This window comes from Microcaecilia unicolor, chromosome 1 (assembly GCF_901765095.1).
Source record: "Microcaecilia unicolor chromosome 1, aMicUni1.1, whole genome shotgun sequence".
Classification (NCBI taxonomy): Eukaryota; Metazoa; Chordata; class Amphibia; order Gymnophiona; family Siphonopidae; genus Microcaecilia; species Microcaecilia unicolor.
In genome coordinates, this window is record NC_044031.1 from 428780523 (window position 1) to 428801138 (window position 20616).

Here is a 20616-nt window from a genome sequence, read left to right on the forward strand (position 1 = left end):
CGCTCTTGTTCTACAATGTAGATCTGAAGGATTTCAGCTGGTGTGGAACCTGGTCCTGCCAGTGCATTGCATTATCCAGGAGTCTGGTCTCCCCTCAGGAAAACGCTGCGCATGCCTGTCCTGCGTCTCCTCCTTGCTGAAGCCATCCGATTGCTCTTGTGTTAGGTCAGGGATCTCTGGTGTCTGACGGCTACTGCCAGTCGCCATCAGCATGCTGTTAATCTCCTAACACTACCAAAAAAAAAACTGAACTGGGAAGGAACCTTTACTGCTGTACTTGTTCACTGTGCTCTGTGTCTAGAGGTTACAGATAAAAAAAAAAAAAAAACTCTGAACCACTCAATGGATGGTGAACCTCACACCACACACTAAGCCTGGCAATCCCACCATGCTGCCACCAAAAAAGGAAGACTAAAGGTCTGTCACAAAATGCCTAGCCACCCTCATGGGGTTAAGCCCATGGTCACTTAAGAGGGCCTATCCCCAGCACAGCTCAGGTCTGCCTGCACCTGCTGCTTGTGCTCTACACTATTATTATTATTTGTTATATTTGTATCCCACATTTTCCCACCTTTTTGCAGGCTCAATGTGGATTACAAATAACCATTAATGGAATTAGCCGATTCCGGTCTGAACAAATACATGGTATGAATAAATACAAAGTGATATTGTGGTAGAATGAGGTACATGAATGGTAGGTACAATTGGGGGGAACTTAGAGAGGGAAAGGGGGAAGAAGAGTCAGGTAATGTCCATTACGATCTTTGGTTACATTGTGTCGCAAGTGTCCAGGTATTTTTATGTTGGGTCGGTGGGGTATGCTCTTCTGAACAGGTCTGTCTTTAGTGCTTTCCGAAAATTTAGGTGGTCGAGCGAAGTTTTTACTGCTTTTGGCAATGCGTTCCATAGTTGTGCGCTTAGGTAGGAAAAGCTGGATGCATAGATGGATTTCTATTTGAGTCCTTTGCCGCTTGGGTAGTGGAGGTTTAGGTATAATCGTGCAGATTTTGTGGTGCTTCTGGTTGGCAGGTCGATGAGGTCTGTCACGTATCCCGGTGCCTTGCCGTAAATAATTTTGTGAACAATCGTGCAGATTTTGAAAGTAATATGTTCTTTGATTGGTAGTCAATGCGATTTTTCTCGGAGTGGTTTGGCGCTGTCAAAACGTGTTTTTCCAAATACAAGCCTGGCTGCTGTGTTTTGGGCAATCTGAAGTTTCTTTATGATTTGATCCTTGCATCCTGCATAGATTCCATTACAGTAATCTGCGTGGCTTAGTACCATTGACTGTATGTACCATGTTACTCCACAGCCTGGTTTCCACAGTGATATGTTTGTTTTTGAATTCACTTGATATGTTCATGTGGTTAGAAAACCCTTAATCCAATTGAGAGTGCCCCCACTGATTCCGAAGTATTCTAGGAGTCTTAGCAATATGTTATGTTTAACCATGTCGAATGCACTTAGCATGTCAAATTGGAGGAGGAGAATGCTCTTGCCTATTGCTATTTCCTGCTTGAATTTGGTTAGGAGAGTAGCACTGTTTTGGTGCTGTGTAGGGGTCAAAATCCTGATTGTGACTCATGTAGTATAGTGAATTTGTGTATGTAGTCATTGAGTTGTTTGGTCACCAGTCCTTCCATTAGTTTGACTACTAATGGGATAGATGCTACTGGGCGGTAGTTGGTAATGTCGTTTGTTTTTTTCTTGGTGTCTTTTGGTATTGGGGTGAGCAGGATGTTGCCTTTATCTTTAGGGTAGATACCCTGTTGAAGCATGAAGTTTAAGTGGGATGTGAGATCTGTTATGAAGCGGTGGGGGGCAGATCGTATTAGGTAGCTTGGGCAGGTGTCCAGTTGACAATGGCTGTTGAGTATTGTTTAATCACCTGGGTAACTGTGTCGATGCTGAGGAGAGCAAAATTTGACCATATTCGGTCAGCAGGGTATTCACCAGGGGTTGGGTCTAGACCATTAATGAAGTTTTCTATGTCCATGTTGTTCTGACGTAGGGTTTTGCGTAGGTTTACGATTATTTCGTTGAAATATTTAGCAAGGTTGTCTGCAGATGGGATATCAGTGTTGGCTGTGGTGACCGGCATTGTGTCTAGTAGTTTGTCCACGAGATAAGTACATAAGTATTGCCATATTGGGAAAGACCAAAGGTCCATCAAGCCCACCATCCCGTCTCCAACAGTGGCCAATCCAGATCACAAACACCTGGCAAGATCCCAAAAAAAGCACAAAACATTTTATACTGCCCATCCCAGAAATAGTGGATTTTCCCCAAGTCCATTTAATAACGGTCTATGGACTTTTCCCCTAGGAAGCCGTACAAACCCCCTTTAAACTCCGCCAAGCCAACCACCTTCACCACACTCTCCGGCAACGAATTCCAGAGTTCAATCGCATGCCGAGCAAAGAAAAATTTTCTCCGATTCGCTTTAAATCCACTACATTGCAGCCTCTTCACATGCCCCCCAGTCCTAGTACCTTTGGTATAGTTTCTTCGTGTTTTTGTAGTCCGGTCCAATTTTAGTTTTGAAATACGACCTTTTGGTCTGTCTTATTGTGTATTTGTATTTCCTTTGTAGTTGTTTCCATGCGTTGAGTGTGTGTTCGTCTTATTTTTTTCCACGCGCATCCCAGTTTCCTAGATTGTGTTTTCAGTTTTTTCAGTTCTTCGTTGAACCACAGTATCGAGTTGTGTCTACATGAAGTTCTTATTTGTAAGGGTGCTATTTCGTTTAGTATGTGTCTGCATCTTTTGTCCCTTTCTGAGAGGTAATATATAGATTCCGTTTGTGCTATCCAATCGTTGTTGTATATCTGTTGCCAGAAAGTAACCGGGTCTATTTGGCCTCTCATGGCATGAGTTGTGTGTTCTCATGTGTGGAGAGAACCCCTTGTTCACCATTTTAGGGATAGGTTTAGTTTGTAATGGTCAGTCCATGGTGTTTCTGTCCATCTAGTTTGTGTTATGGTTAGGTTCTGATCAGTGGACAGTTTGTATGTGATGAGGTCGAGTGTGTGACCCTTCACGTGGGTTGTTTGCATGTGAGGCCATGTAAGGTTGCATAGATGAAGGAAGTCCTTGCAATCTCGTGCGTTGGTAGAGTTTGGGTCTTCAAGGTGAAGGTTAATGTCTCCTAATACTAGTGTATTGGAGTTAGATACACATATATTTGAAACGAAGTCCATGAAGTCCGCCTGGCTTTCGTTCTAGTTACATGGTGGTCTGTAGAATAGGATTCTCACAAATAAACAATCTGCAACGAGTGTGTAGCTATAACAAAGAAACTATCAAACACATCACTCAGGATCCAGATCCGAAAAACAAAGTACATCCAAATTTAAAAAATAGCCTCAGTATATCAGGGAGCCTGACTTTTATGCTCCACTATAAATATTACCATCACAGGCATCCACCACCTTCCGAAAAAAACCAGAGAGAAAAACTCCCAAAATATTTCAAAATTTATAAAGAAATGGGAGAAAAATCTGTGTTTAAAAAACGGAAGGGAGGATAACAAAATTTAACAAGATACAGATCTAAATACCCACGACACTAAATCACGCTATGAATATAAATCACCTAGCCAAACACTAATTAGTAGTCACTCACTGGACTGAAATCTTCATTCAAAAGAAAAAGCCTTCCTTCCATCCTTACTAATGAATGGATTCCTATTTCTAACAGGAGGTGAACTTTACCTAGCTCAAAACATCCAAATTTGTTCCGACGAAGGTACAGTCTCTTGAAATTCTCACAGTCTGTGAGATTTCTCCAAAATTATTAGTGTCCAATTTATATTATCCTTCTGGCAAAATATCCAATTTCCTTGTTTCTCGACAGTAGGAACTCCTTCTGTTTCGCTATCTTCATCAGGAGAAATACATAGCAGTGCATAAAAAACTGCTTTACAAGTTATCCATAGCAAACAATGTGCTCAAAATGGCAGACGTTTATATAGAACGCCTTCAGGGAAACTCCACCCATAAGTGACATCACTTACTAGCATCATTCCCAGCCTACTCAATCTTGAAGCAACCACAACCTAGCAAGCAAAAAACATTTATTTCTTTAGCAGAGGGAAAAAACATTTCATAATATATAATGTATAGTGTCATTCAATAAAATGCCTCCCATTCCAAAGGTCCATTTAAGCCTTTGGGAGATACAGTTTGTAGATAATAGATCCATTTCTGTTCTTTTTGATGTAGGACCCTAGATATATCTCCTCTTCTACCATTAGGTTGCAAATGTTCTATAACCACACATCGCAACTCTGTAAAAGCATTATTTTTTTCTGTACAGTGCTTAGCTAGAGGCATATGGGTCTTTCCAGGTGTTATGGCATGTTTGTGTTCAGAAAGTCTCACTTTGAACATTCTCTTCGTTTGACCAATATAACGTAAGCCACAAGGACATGTAATCATGTATATTACTGCTTTAGATATACGAGAGGTATTATATCGTAGAAAAATCCATTTTTTATAGGGTCCCAAAACTTTTCTGTCTCTTCCATCATATCACACAAGGGATATGGAATGGGAGGCATTTTATTGAATGACACTATACATTATGAAATATTTTTTCCCTCTGCTAGAGAAATAAATGTTTTTTGCTTGCTAGGTTGTGGTTGCTTTAAGATTGAGTAGGCTGGGAATGATGCTAGTGAGTGATGTCACTTATGGGTGGAGTTTCTTTGAAGGCGTTCTATATAAACGTCTGCCATTTTGAGCACATTGTTTGCTATGGATAACTTGTAAAGCAGTTTTTTATGCACTGCTATGTATTTCTCCTGATGAAGATAGCGAAACAGAAGGAGTTCCTACTGTCGAGAAACAAGGAAATTGGATATTTTGCCAGAAGGATAATATAAATTGGACACTAATAATTTTGGAGAAATCTCACAGACTGTGAAAATTTCAAGAGATTGTACCTTCGTTGGAACAAATTTGGATGTTTTGAGCTAAGTAAAGTTCACTTCCTGTTAGAAATAGGAATCCATTCATTAGTAAGGATGGAAGTTTGAGCAATTTTGGGAATGTTAATGAGATTTTTTTGTTCTATATTGAGGTGTCTTTACTTCAAGGAAGGCATTTTCTTTTGAATGAAGATGTCAGTCCAGTGAGTGACTACTAATTAGTGTTTGGCTAGGTGATTTATATTCATAACGTGATTTAGTGTCGTGGGTATTTAGATCTGTATCTTGTTAAATTTTGTTATCCTCCCTTCCGTTTTTTTAAACACAGATTTTTCTCCCATTTCTTTATAAATTTTGAAATATTTTGGGAGTTTTTCTCTGTGGGTTTTTTTCGGAAGGTGGTGGAAGCCTGTGATGGTAATATTTATAGTGGAGCATAAAAGTCAGGCTTTTCGGATCTGGATCCCCACTGTGACACTATATTTGAGTGATGTGTTTGATAGTTTCTCTGTAGAATAGGATGCAATTTAGGTGGTCGAGCAGGGTTTTATGGTGGATTCTGGTTGAGGCTATTTCAAGGTGGGTTGTTATAGATTCCGCAGTGGTTTCAATCGTGATGTGAGATCGGTATATGAGTGCTATACCCCCTCCTCTTTTTTCTTTTCTGGTCCAGTGAGTGATTTTGTATCCTGGAGGACATAGGTTTATAAGATGATAGGGTCCTTCTGATCATGGATCCAGGTTTCAGTGCTGAAGAGTAGATCAAGTTTCGCTGACGTGATCCAATCTGTTATTATTGTTGTTTTGTTTACTACGGATCTGGCGTTGACGTAGCTTATTTGAATTTTTTGGTATGGGTCTTCTACGTTCGGTGTTATGTGGACTTTTGTTAGCTGTCATTTCTTGGTTTGTGTGGATTTTTTATGACCTTTCTTTTCATTTTGTTGAGGTTGTACGTTTGTTGGTTCTTTTCCTTTATTTTGGTTTATGTTGATTTGGTGTGATGTGATGTGTCTGGTCCGTGTTCGGTTATTGATTAGTATGGGTATATTGTTGATTTGGTGTGATGTGATGTGTCTGGTCCGTGTTCGGTTATTGATTAGTATGGGTATATTGTTGATTTCTGCGAGTGGGATGTCATTGTTAGGTGGATCAGGGATAAGGAGTAGATTGCAAGGAGCAGTTTGGTGGTGTTCATTATGATATAATTTCAATAGTTTTTAGAAGATTGTTGCTGTATTCAACGTTAAAGATCAATCTCCCGGACCCTCGTATTTACGTAACAATTTTGTCCTCCTTAAAAGTTGCGAGGTCTCCGTTGTGCGACGGTAATGTTATGTCATAGGGGCGTGTCTTAGCAGGATCTAGCGTTCTTGGGATAATTAAAGTTTAGTGACAGAACATGCGCTTCTTTGTTTTGATGGCCGGCACTGCTTACAGTATGCAGCGATCACTGCTCTTAACCCAGTGCTGCAGTTCTCTATTCTCCTCTTATCTGACGAATCTTGAAGAGGGTTTAATAGACTGGAGTGGAAGTGAACCTATCTAGTCCATTGTAAGCAAGGAAGCTATTGGTTAATCTCTGTTTTCAGTGCCACGTGCAGCCGTCATTGGCGTTCACTCAAAGCACAGCAGTAACCCTATGAGCTTGCGAATCTTGAAGGAGGTATAATAGAATGGAGTGGAAGTAAGCCTAGCTAGTCCATTGTAAGCAAGGAAGCTATTTGATTAATTTCTGTTTCCACTGCCCCGTGCAGCCGTCGTTGGTGTTCACTCAAAGCACAGCAAGTGAACCTATGAATGCTGCATCCACATTGCCGCTCTTTATTGTTTGTCCATCTGCATCCACATTGTCGTTCTTTGTTTGTCCATCTGTAACAAGTCTAACACTGTTTTTGTTAGATAGGTAGTGCCTGGCACACAGTATGCTTGTGGGGTCTCCCCACGCCCTTTACCTGGCTGATTGGCACTCTGGCTGGGTGGGCTGGGGCTGAGGTGGAGGAGCAGACCGTCTCTGCCCCGGTTGCCGGCCGCCGCTCACTCCGCGGTTCTGGGTGGGCGACCGAGTCGGGAAGACAGGCCGCCTCTGCTACATCGCCTCCCGCCGCTCTTCAGCCGCGGCTCTGGTGGATGGAGCGACTGAGTTGGAAGAGCAGGCTACCTCCACTCCGCTGCCACCCGCTGCTCGTCAGCTGCTCTCCGCTGCGGTTCCTGAGGATGGAGCGGCTGAGTCGGGAGGGCAGGCCACCTCTGATCTGCTGCTGCCCGCTGCCTGTCAGCCACTCACCGCGGCGGCTCCGTTGGCTGGAGTAGGGGTGGGATGGTGGGCCATGGCAGGCGTGGGGCATGCCGAATGCGCAATCAGCCGCACACCCTCGGCTCTCTCACTAGCACCCCCCGTTTGCCTCTCCCCGCTTTTGGGATGATAGCGGATCTCGTCAGACGGCCGACTTGACTGGCTCGAGCTTCCGTCCTGCACCCACCGTGCGCAGCCTCCACCCGGGCATGGAGCTCAGTGAGGTCCGTCTTGTCCCGTCGCCATCTTAGGTTAAGCAATTAGCACTCTCCTCCCACCAACTTGGTCATAACCGCCTCTGAGCGAGTCTCCCGCTCTCAAATTATCCCCCGTGATTTCTAGGTTACTGGGTCCACATTCCCAGTGGTCTCACAGTTCCGAGAAAGCACTCACAGACCCAACACACAAACCACCAGGATTTTTTATCATTCCAGACAGGTAGAGGAACAAACTAACTATGTTTGTTGTCATAAAAATACTGAACAGTGAAACAGAAAAAGTGCAATCAGCAGAACAATAGCAGGTAACTGAAATATGGATCAATTATAACACTAACTAATCATTTATATACTATCTAAGTAGTACCTGGGAAGATCAGAACATATACCTGTTCACAGAGCCTCAAAAAAAAGATCCTAATCTTTTATCTTCCTGGCTAAAACTAGGGCAAAGTCCAGTATATTCCAAATGAACTTGAGCTCCTGGGCCAATTACAGCCCAGAACAACAAGTCTGAAAGTATACTGCAGACTGCCTTTCCAAAAGGTTTAAACAAAGAAACAGCCTTAGTTCAGCAGAAGCTTCAAAACATAAACATGCACCACCTGGTGGCCAAACTAGAGAAATACACTTCAGGGAGCCAGTGAAGGAAATATTCAATACATTTTACAGGCTTACAACAAACTGCTCTGTCACACTTTTGTTATGTTTTAGGAAAGATTTGAAAACATTCTTCTTTAATATATGATGAAACTACTTTTTTTGGTTTAATTTAGGGGTAGGTTGGGGATTAACTCTGGCTTGTTTTTGTTTTTTGTTTTTTTTTAATTTGCTCTCTCTTTTACTTTGAATGGTTTTTTTCCACATAAAGTGGTATAAACCTTTATGATGATGGTGACACAGGAAATGAACTACATCAGCATTTAACTTTCAAAAAGGTGACTATGAGGAAAATGGTTAAAAAACAACAGTTAAAAGTGAGGGTTAAAAGTTTACATCAAGTGTAGATATTGTTCACAAACATCATCCTGAAGGCCAAACAGCCTGCATGTTTAAAAAGTAAGCTCGAAGCAGCCACTACAGCTAAAAGAACATCTTTTGGAAAATGAAAAAAGGATCCAAATTAAAATAATGAGAAACAGCATAAAGAATATCAAGTTAGATGGAAAGCACTGATAAGGAAGGAAAGAGAGAATTTGAAAAGAAGCTTGCCTTAGAGGCAAGAACACAATAAAACGTTTTTAAGGTATATTCAATTAATCAAGCCCGTAAAAGAATCAGAAGGACCATTAAATTTTCAAGGGGTAAAAGGAACACTCAGGGAGGACAAAGCCATAGCATAGAGATTGAATTCTTTGCTTCAGTCTTTACTTAGTAAAATGTAGGGGAGGTAACCATGCCAGAAATGCTATTTAATGGTGATGACTCAGAGGAACTGCAAAAAATCTGTGTACCCAGAAGATGTGATGGAGGAGACTAGGAGATTGACAACTAAGGGGTAGCAAATCACCTGGACAGGATAGTATAAATCCCAGAGTACTATTAGAACTAAAACATGAAATTGCAGATCTGTTAGTAATCTGCAACCTATCTTTAAAAATCAAGCGTGGTAGTTGAATGGAGGGGGGGGGGGCATAAAATATCACCAATGTTTAAAAAGGGTTCCAAAAGTGACCTAGGAAATGTCAGACCTATGAGCCAGGTAACAGTGTGAGCAAAATGGTAGAGACTATTTGATCTGCTCCACTCGGGCCACAGATAAGCTAGACTGGACCACAGTTCACAGTACTTTGCATAACTCTCAAGCAGAAAGCAAACATTTCCACTCAGACACCCTGAGAATGTAAATCGTACTTATCTTTTTATTAGTCATCAATGGTGTTATACAGCTGAGTATTACATCATAAATCAGGAATCACAGCATAAAGGTGGATACATTGGAGCATTGTGCATTGGAGAACAATTAGCACAATCAAAAGAATAATTACAGCTGGCACAATCATAATGAACAGCAGGATTCACGGGTACAGTGAGGGTCTTCATGTGCCCCTGCCCCAGGGATGCGAGGGCAGTAGCAGATTACAGACACCAGTTCTGCAGTCCTGAGGCCATGTGATGCTCTCAGTGCTGGTGTCAGAAAACTAATATGGTATTTGCAGATATTTTTGAAGGCAACCTTAGATGGAGTTGCTACAGTGAAAGTCCCAACAAAAGTCCCAATGAAGTCCCCCCCAAAAATCACACTCTCACAATAGAGATCATACTTAGCTTCTCAGGAGGCAAGTGGTTGTCTAGCCAATCAGAAAAATACAGAAAAATCTTGTTTATGACTGGGCAAAATGTGAGACAAAGACCCAACATGACCATGCTTTAAAACGCGAGAGAAACCATCTGTCTTGAAAGGAAAAGCTAAAAACAAATGACAAACCATTGTGACTGCAATTTTAGAGAACATATAGAATGCTGCCTTACCTTAATGTGATAAATCTTTATATATAAACATAGATTGAAATTGACACTAAAATTAGATATTCTTATGTGACTTTTCCCCAATACAAATACTCTTTTGCCATGAAAAAAGCTGCTATATCAAGAATTTCTTGAGCATGTTTCCATCCCTGAAAAATACAGAGTATTTTTTTTCTTCAGCCATCCGTACACTTCAATGAGCTCATAATTAGGATTAAAAGAATCTCATAGTAGAATTCAAATATGTATATATGACTAGCTTGCTTCCTATACAGATGCACTTCTAAAAATTTTATTTTAGATTTAATATAGATTTAATTTTAGACTTAATGTACAGGTCTGAACTTAACTCAAAGCATTTGTTTCTCATATCTATGTGAACTGTACCATATTGTAATAGCTTTCTGAAAATACTAAATATTTCCTCTTTCATTTATTTCAGCTTGCTAGATTTTTATATTTATTTATTCCACTTTTGAGGCTTAAATGAATTTCTGGCCTCTTTTTGATAAGGCGGTCACCACTTAGGGTGACCCAGAATTGATACTATGACAAAGATTTTCCAAGCTTACTGTTTCAGCAAACACCATTAGCTGTTAGGGAATAGAATTCAACTCTTCAAGGAGCTTCATTCATTCTGCAAATGGGAAAACCCCTGCTAATTCATCGTTATAGACTGTACAGTCTCAGCACATTGCCAGCTCACCAGATCTTCCCTAAGGTGGCATCACAATTCTTTAAGACTAGCAAATAGTTTTTTCTTCTAATGCAAAACTGTTTCCAATCAAACATGCAATTGCATGACAAAAAAACGTGAAAAGCAATAACTCCAAAAATATTTGCGATGAATTGAAATTTCCAAAATTTATTAAATGAGCTTTCTTGCTCAACTTTGAACTGTGTTAAGGGAATAAGTAAAAGGAGATGTACTGAGTCTTCTTTCCTTTATCCTCTCTCACAGTAAAAATCTGACTGATCAGGGAGATCTAGAAAAAATTAATATTAAGTATTCAACTGAGAATGCAACATAATTATGCTGAAGCAGAAATTAGCAATAATCTATATATTAAACTAGCTATCACCCAGTAGAATTCACCAGGGGATGGTTTTCTTCCTCTCCAAATTATCACTTGACACTAGCATCGCAGCGCACTGCCCCCCACCCCGTCTTCATCCCCAGGCAAGCATACTCCCTTCCCCAGCACTGTCCTATCATTTGTTCCCTAGTTTTCTCTCTCTGTGCCAACCTCAATCACAAAAATCAATGGAGCCATCACAGATATTTCCTCTGTCTGCCATTTAGCACAACCTATTTGGAGAGACACAATGGCTGCCCCCATGACTGATGGGAGTCTCACAGCAGGTTGCACAGGTGTGTTTAGAGCACACCCTATCATCATTGAGACATGCCAATTTCCAAAGCTTAAGTGTATTATATGTACACATATACATATAAACATATAAAATTAAACAAGGGGGGGGATGGGACAAAGACCGCATGTACTAGAGCTTCTTTGGAAGTGCTATAATGTATGGAATAGTTCAGAACACAAAATATGAGACACTTACTTTAAGGGCTCAGAAGGGAGTTTTGTGCCAGAGAGATTAATTTGCATCAAAGCAAGTGAACTGCTGAAAAACTGTTTGAAAGACTGAGGAACATCTTTTCCTTTCCTGAAAATAAAAAAAGAAAAACCTGTTTAACACTGACTACTCATTATCAATAACACCATGCACGTCTATTTGTTCTTATATCCCACAATTATTCAAAAACAGGTTTTGGTTCAATGTGGCTTACTATTTTTCTTTTAGTAGATGTTACATATTTTGTAATTTAGGGCCCTGCTTTCTAAGCTGCGTTATAGGCGTGTTAGCGCTTTTAATGCGCGTTAACCATATATACACATTAACCGTGTATGTGCCTACAATATCCCTATAGGTTAGTATGCACACTAATTGTAGGCATATTAAAACCGCTAATGTGCCTTAGTAAACAGGGCCCTTAGCATTACATTACAATCATTTTTATGATACAAATCTTCATTAATGTCAAGCTTAAAGGCACATTAAAACATAAACCAATGCTGTACCGACTGCCACTATGGTTGCAGTTTGAGTATAGTTTTCTCTGTAGCCTATTTCAGGTTGAACACCACAGTATCACAAGAAATAACCATCCGATACCCGAGTAGTGCTTTAGAATGTTAAGTAGTAGTAGTAGTATGCTACAACCCAGCAGTTAGCACTGTGTTTTTGCAATATTGTGTGACCCCATATATTCAGGCACTCTGTCTGTCTGTCTCTCACTCATTCTCTCTCTCACTCACACAGGCACTCCATCTCTCACACACACACCACACACACACTTTCTCTCACACACACTTTCTCTCACACACACACACACACACTCTCTCTCTCTCTCTCAAACATACACACTCCGAGGAAAACCTTGCTAGCGCCCATTTTATTTGTGTCAGAAACAGGCCTGTTTTACTAGTGTATCTATAAAGTGTAAATTTGCAAGTAACAGATAAATAAGTTGCACAGTACCTCAGATTTGGATAAATACTATATTTCAGAAAAGCGATAAAGTTCTATGATTGAGAAAGGAGTTTCTTTGTACGTACTACAGAATTCCCAATGGTTCAGTAATACCTTAGAGGAGAGCATGCTCCTCTTGGAATGCAATGGTTATAATATATTAGAGTTGGATTATTTTTTTATCATTGATGATGTACCCTGCTGGAGTATGGCACTGCTTTGGGTTTAGGGACAAAGGAGGAGGGATCCTGGTCAAGATTATGGTTAGGATCACTTCTGAGTTCATATACCCACATCAAGTCTTATTACACTAAATGGGCCGGAGACCAATGGCACAAGCTAATCTTTTTAAAGTGTTTAAAAATCTATTCATATTAGCACAAAATGCTGGTAAACCGACCATACCTGTGAGAAAAAACTGTCCTGGACAAATTGAGGACAGCTAAATGCTGAAGGCATCCACGAAGAAGTGCTGTGCATACCTGAGGAGAAAAAACCCCCCAAAGTATCATTAAATATTTATCAAGCAGACGATTCAGTGTTTTGGATTTTTGTTGTATCTTACCATAAGAAAACAAACAAATATAAAGCCAAGAATTACCATGTCTAGTGCACACTCGGTGTTGGATAAATCCAAATGAATAATGGTATTCGGCTGGCCCAGAAAGCCGTACAGGTACTTCAAATTAGAAAAAGAAAATATTTGTGAGCATAGAACAATACTTCCTACTCCTCCCCCACCCTTAAATTAAACCACCTCTTGCAGAAATGCTTTTCTTCTACAGACAGACTTTTAATAAAGCAGTGTTCCATTAACCTTGCATGCTTCATCAGACTAGCTCTAAGAAAAACAAAACTTATCCATGCTGCAGAACACGGTCTGAAATGTGCATACCAAATGACAAACAGGACAGAAATCACATCTCACATAGGGTGTTTTACACTCCTGCTTAAACCCAAATTGGGCAATCATATAGCATAATGAGAGGCTCTAGCAGATTTCTGTCTGGGATAAACTGTTGTGGTGTCACAGCAGCTAACTTTAATATGCAATTATCTAATTTTACCCTGTAGACTAAACTCAATGAGTTCAGAATAAGTTGATAAAACTAAAAAGATTAGCATGCTGTACAAATGATCATGCTAATTGATTAAAAAAAAACCCTAAAACAGAATCACTCCCCACGTTAAGATTTAAGGATATCCACACACATATTCTTACTAAATTTACGTCAGATCTATTACACTGTAGCCAGTTAAAGTAATTTCTTTTTACAGTCTCAATGACTAAATGGCTATTACCACGGAAAATGGCCCAAATGTCCTTTAACTTTATTTTACTGAAATTAGGGAATAAAATTAAAATAATGAATCAGTACCAAATATGCAAACAGAATAGTTTAAAAAGCAGGCGAAACTTGTCTATATTGAAATGTCCTGTCTCATCCACCCCCCCCCCCCCCTTTTTTTCAGCTTCATTACTTGGATCCCCTTGGCGAACATCACAGCCGTCCAGAACTAGCAGTTCATGGCCATCTCCCAGGGGATGGAGTGGCATATTTTGCCTCGGCAGAAGGTGGAAGAGACCAGCAGCATGGACCGCAGAGACGAAGTAGGTCAACCTGATGTTGAGACACTGCCAGCATCGAGCTGGAGAGGAGCAGTAGCGGTCTGGTGAGCAGCGGTAAAGGGTCCACATGGGGGAGGCCCGAAAGAGAGAGAGAATCCCTAGACACATCACGTGGAGCCACTGCTGTAGGGAAGAGAAGGTTCCTGCACTCATCGAGTCTTTGTGACTATAGATGCCCTTTTACTGAGCTGCACTACATGCAAGTGCAGAACTGTTTAATCAGCTGAACGAGGGTGGTGTTGGCTGCTGCACCTCGGACTTTCTGTTCTGCATGTGGTCAGCGTGGATTTCAACCAGGCCATCTCTCTTAGCTGGTGGCCTGGGAAAGTACCGTGAACTGTCTCATTTTGTCTCCTACCCTCCCTGACTGGTCCCAAAAGTGCTCCTCACTCTCTAACCAATTCCCCATACACTAAACTCTTTATAGAAAGATCTGACACTTCGCTGGAGCTAAGCACAGTGGATTGCATTCTATAACCAGTTCCTGCTCTCTTTCTCCTTGAGTTGCTTTCGTAGAACTTTTGGCGACTTTTGCAGTGTCGGCTTGTCGCTGCTACCAAGAGTGTTGAGTGATTTCTATATGGCATCAAAAGGACTCAGGGTACAGAGAGGAGTCATGGAGGCAGCCTAAAAATGACAGAGAAAAGTGCACACCCCTCACCCATGGTAGGCTCAGAATGGGCTGCTGAAATCGCTATGGAGTGTGTTTGGCTGTGGAGCATGCCCTGGGTAAACCTGCAGCAAACCATTGACAAACTGGATGGCATGGACAACTGCATCACAGCTTTGACAAAGGAACGTCATACGGTTCAGCAGAGTGAGAAAGGTCAAGACTTCTGCTCAAGAAACTTTATTGGAACTCAAGCTCTTGCAAGAGGTGGTGACTACTCTGCAGAAGAAATTTGATGATCTTGAAAACCACTCTCATAGGAACAACTTGAGACTGGTTGGGTTGTCGGAGCGCTGCGTATGCCTTGTAGCGCTAAAGAAATGCTAAATAGTAGTAGTAGTAGTCAGTGCTGGATGCAGAGCTATGTGGATTTCTGGAAGCATATTTCTCCAAAATCTTGCAACATCAAAATACAGCTGGTCCTCTACAAATAAAATGTGCACATCGCTTGGGACCCAAAAGGTTAACCACAGCGCACCCTAGGGTTGTCATTTTCAGATTACTCCATTATCACCAGAAGGTGGAGATACTGAGGGACATAATCGAACAGGGACATCCTCGCAGGACGTCCTGGCGAAGGAGCGGGGAAACCTGTATTATCGAAACAAGATGGACGTCCACTTTCGTTTCGATAATATGGTCAGGGATGCCCAAATCTCAACATTTAGGTCGACCTTAGAGATGGTCATCCTTAGAAATGGTCGTCCACGGTTTTCGGTGATAATGGAATCGAGGACGCCCATCTCAGAAACGACCAAATCCAAGCCCTTTGGTCATGGGAGGAGCCAGCATTCGTTGTGCACTGGTCCCCGACATGCCAGGACATCAACCGGGCACCCTAGGGAGCACTGCAGTGGACTTCAGAAATTGCTCCCAGGTGCATAGCTCCCTTACCTTGGGTGCTGAGCCCCGCAAAACCCTGGGCCCGCCTGCCTGAAGTGCACTGAACCCACTAAAACTGATCTAGGGACCTGCATACTGCTGTCAGGGAGCTGGGTATGACATTTGAGGCTGGCAAAAAATATTTTTAAAGTTTTTTTTTAGGGTGGGAGGGGGTTAGTGACCACTGGGAGAGTAAGGGGAGGTCATCCCCGATTTCCTCCGGTGGTCAACTGGTCAGTTCTGGCACCTTTTTGAGGTTTGGTTGCAAGAAAAAATGGACCAAGTGCTTGTCAGGGGCGCCCTTCTTTTTTCCATTATCGGCCGAGGACGCCCATGCGCTAAGCATGCCTCTGTCCCGCCTTCGCTATGCTTCTGACATGCCCCCGGGAACCTTGGTCGTCCCCACGACGGAAAGCAGTTGAGGATGCCCAAAATCGGCTTTCGATTATGCCGATTTTGGTGACCCTGGAAGAAGAACGCCTATCTCCCGATTTGTGTCGAAAGATGGGCACCCTTCTCTTTCAAAAATAAGCCTGTCTGCCTCAGAGACAGTAAGACTTTGGAATATGAAGGAAGATCTTGTGCTTCCAAGGACTACTCAACTAACGTCTCATTCCAACGCACACAATTTGCCCCTTTGTGTGGCCACATACATAAATTACAAGCACCCTCTAGCCTGCTGTACCCAGCTAAACTGCAATTATTCCATAACTCTGCTCCACAACACTGACATAGTAGCGGCAGCCCAAGCTTTCACGGAACAATTGGAATGAGATAAGCCTAGCACATCCACATGACTTTTCTATAGCGTCGGTCCTTGGATTGGGGCGTTCTGTTAATCAGAGGGGTGATTCATGCCACCTTTTGTTGTTTGTCATTTTACAGATTCGTGGGTCTCTGATTGTGATGGTTTGTTTAAAATGTCTGAGTTATTGTGGGTTTTTGAAATAACCCAAGTTTCCAAACGGTACTAGCAACTACTGATTGTTCCTTGTTTAATTGATCGGGTGGACTGGACGCCTATATATGTATATCTGTTGCATATACAACAGGGGATACCGGGAGGGGGGGGGGACGACGACATGGAAGTCGAGCACCTCGTGGTGCCTATTAGGAGAGGGAAAAGGTTTCGGGAGGGGGGTGGTGGGAGAAGACGATGACAGAGGTGGACTAGAGTGTTAAGGCAGGGTTTCCTACTCTGGCTGGTGGGAATTTCTGCAGTTCATGGTTGGTTGGTTGGAGTGGAGTGGGGATACTGGCTGGGATACTCCTATCGATCCTTTAGAGTGGTTTCCATATTTATTCTTCACCTGCTCTGTGATATCACATAATGCCTTTATTGTAGTGACTTGGAATGTAGGTGTGGTATGTCATCACCAGTTAAATGTCTATAAAAATATTACAAGCGTTGGCCCAACAGAAAGCAACTATTGCTTTCCTCCAGGAAACACACTTAGATGCTAAGGAACATCAGAGACTCTGTTGCTGGTGGGTAGGTTCTTACTCTGAATGTATTTATTTATTACATTTGTACCCCGCGCTTTCCCACACATAGCAAGTTCAATGTGGCTTACATAGTAAATAGAATTACAAAGTCTTGAAGGAGAATATTACAAATTAAACATAGTAACAGTGGGGTTTTAAGGATATGTAAATTGAACATGGAGAGGTAAACAAAGATAGGATGAGCAAAAGGAAAAGAGATTGGGAGGGGTATGGTGTAGGGAGGATGGAGAAGAAAAGATTGGGGGTTGAGCATAAGGAGATTGGGAGACATGGTCTAAGGTATAATAATCGTCAGGACAGGAGTCATGTGGGTGAGCTTAAAAAGTAAAGTTGGGTCATTAGGGTAAGCTTTCTTGAAGAGATGGGTCTTCAACATTTTTCTGAAGAGTAGATAGTCGTTGATTGTTCGGATGGATCTTGGTAGACCGTTCCAAAGCTGACTGCCCAAAAAGGAGAAACTGGAATGCTAGGAGGTTTTGTTTTTAATTCCTTTGCAGTTGGGAAGGTGTAAATTGAGGTAAGTACGTGAAGACATTGATCTGTTTCTGGTTGGGAGGTCGATCAGGTTATTCATGTTGTTAGGGGATTCTCCATATATAATCTTATGAATCAGTGTGTGGACTTTAAAGTTTATTCTTTCTCTGATGGGGAGCCAATGAAGCTTCTCTCGAAGAGATGTTGCGCTTTCAAATCTTGACTTGCCAAAGATAAGTCTGGCTGCTGTGTTTTGGGTAGTCTGAAGTTTTTTCAGGATTAGGGTCTTACATCCTAAGAAAACACTGTTGCAGTAGTCTGCGTATGTAAGTACTGTGGATTGCACCAGGTTCTGGAAAGTATCCAAGGGAAGATATGTTAAACATTTTTTTTTGTGATGGATTTAGCATGGTTTTCGAATCGTTACTCCAAGGATTTTTAAGTTGTCAGATATGGGGAGTTTAACATCTGGGGTGCTGACAGTAGTCAGGAGGAGTGGAGAGTATTGAGATGAAAGAACCAGACACTGTGTTTTCTCTTTGTCCAACTTCATCTTGAAAGCGTTAGACCAAGAGGTTAGGGTGGTCATGCCTGTATTTATTTTTATTTTATCGGAGATTTCAGATAGATTGGATTTAAAGGGGATAAATATGGTGACGTCATCAGCGTAGATGAAGGGATTAAGGCCATGTTTGATTAGTAATCTGGCTAGTGGAATCATCATGAGGTTGAAGAGTATCGGGGAAAGCGGAGATTTTATTTATTTATTTATTGCATTTGTATCCCACATTTTCACACCTATTTGCGGGCTCAGTATGGCTTACAATATATTGTGAATGATCCCTGTGGTACCCCGCATTCTGATGACCATGGGGCTGATGTATTTGTAGTCCCTTTGACTTGGTAAGATCTTGTGGTAATGAATCTTTTTATCCAGTTCTAGTGAATCCCTTGCTAGAGACAAAAAGGCTGGCCTTATTATATTAATTAGGAAGGGCATTCAAATTACCACACAAAAAGTTATTCATGATGATGCTGGTAGAGTTTTGCTAGTCCATTTAACCACTGAATGCCACCCGTTGCTTCTCTGCAATGTGTATACACTGAATAGTTATAGTAAGACTTTTTATAGGCAAATCATCCAACATCTCCAAAGTTTTGATGGGGTTTCTTATTTGGTGAGAGGAGATTTCAATGAGGTGGGTGATCCAATGTTGGATAGATCACAAGGGAAATCGGGTGGACCCTACCACGTGTCTAGGGGTATCCCACTGATGTGAGAAGTACTGGATATGGTAGATGTGTGGTGTACTTTACATCTGGTAGATTGAGATTATACCCATCTGTCTTGAGCACACTCCACCATGTCCAGAATTGATTACATTCTTATTTCTAGATGTTTATTGAAGATACTGTAGGAAGCAGAGAGAACCCATAAAATTGTTCATACTCAACTGGTGGTCTTAGGGACACCTCCAAAAACCTCTCAGTGGAAATTTCCCAGCTGTTTTTAAGGAGATGGGAAGTTTCTAGACATTCACTCACAAAAATGGTAGATATTTAAAGAGGTGAATGCTGCTCATGCAGATAATCTTGCTAAAGCAGTGATGCATGGAGAAATTATTGCTTATGCTAGTCATCAAAAAAAGGCAAGAAAGAGGGAATTACTTCATCAGGAAAAAGAGATTATATGATTGACGCACCTTTATAGGACAACTCACAAAGTTCAGGTCGAAACTCAGCATTTGCAATTACAAACAATCACTCATTTATTTCAAATATCAATTATATAAACATGCTAGCAAGTTTGGAAAATTTTGCAAGGAGCAACAAGTGGAGAAGTAGCCTAGTGGTTAGTGCAGATGTCAGGTTCAGAGCCCGCGGGGCCGGGCTCTGGAGCAAACGTGAGCCCTTGGGCTGCTGCCGAGGAGCGACAGCAGCAGGCAAAACCCACCAACCAACACTGGGCAAGCACACCGGCAGGGACTGCAGGCACTGCCCAGCGAACCGGAACACATGGACTGGAATCCCCCAGACTGGAGGACACAGAACTGGAACACCGGACTGGAACACACCGGACTGGTCCACACAGCTTCACCTGCACTTAGCTACTAAGCCCCCCAGGAGTTGAGCTCCTGGGTTCGAGTAGCCGGCAGGGCTTACTGGATACCGGATGACACAGGGACCAGGACTGGAAACAGAAGTGCTCCTAAACCTAAACTGATCTACGTGCTCCCAAGCCCTAAACCAGCAGGAGTGTTCCTAACAGTAAACTGACAAAAGGACTTCCTAAGCCCTATACTAAACAGGAGCTCCTAAGCCCTGCTCAAGAAAGGGACTTCCTAAGCCCTAAACTAACAGAGCAGGGAACTAAACACAAAGCTAACACAGGTGCTACTAAGCACCAAGCTACAAGCAGAGCTCTACACTAATAAGCTAAACACAAAACTAACAAGCTACCTAAGCACTGCTCTAGCAAGCTAGATACAAAACTAACAAGGTGCTTCCTAAGCACTACTCTGGCAAGCAACCAGAAGAGCTCCTAGCACTAAAAGGGAAGACAGGGGAGACACAAGGAAAAAGCAGGGAAGCTAACACATAAGCCAAAAGTGATTCTAAATCACCAAACACCAACAGCAAAGACTGCAATGCTCCCAATAGCACAAACCCCAGAAGTACTTCTAACAGCAAAATATGTAGTGTTCCTAACAACACCAAACCCTGAAGTACTTCTATCAGCAACAGAGCTTCCAAAGCCCTACACACAGCAATGCTTCCAAAACCAAGAGGGAAAAGCAGGGGAACCAAAGGGAAAAGCAGGAAAGCTAAACACACAGTCACCAGTGCACACTGCACTAACACTAACCTGGCCCTAGCAAAAGCAAGCAGGGAAACTAGACACAAAGTCAGAAGTGCACACAGCACCACCCTACCTAAAGCAAACACCACTGTTGCCAAGGCCCTGAAGGAAACACCACTTCCTTATCAAGGCCCTCCCTG

The 20616-nt window shown here is 41.9% G+C and overlaps 1 protein-coding gene across 4 annotated transcripts in view; it reads right to left on the reverse strand.

Moving 5' to 3' along the window:
* CARMIL1 (capping protein regulator and myosin 1 linker 1) overlaps positions 1–20616 on the reverse strand; it is a 596509-nt gene that overhangs the window by 301784 nt on the left and 274109 nt on the right. For all 4 annotated transcript variants that reach the window (XM_030212120.1, XM_030212112.1, XM_030212103.1 and 1 more), the window contains 3 exons: positions 13056–13133; positions 12860–12936; positions 11483–11587 (listed from right to left, as the gene is read on the reverse strand). In XM_030212120.1, coding sequence (XP_030067980.1) covers positions 11483–11587; positions 12860–12936; positions 13056–13133 — 260 coding nt within the window. The remainder of the gene's footprint in view (positions 1–11482; positions 11588–12859; positions 12937–13055; positions 13134–20616) is intronic.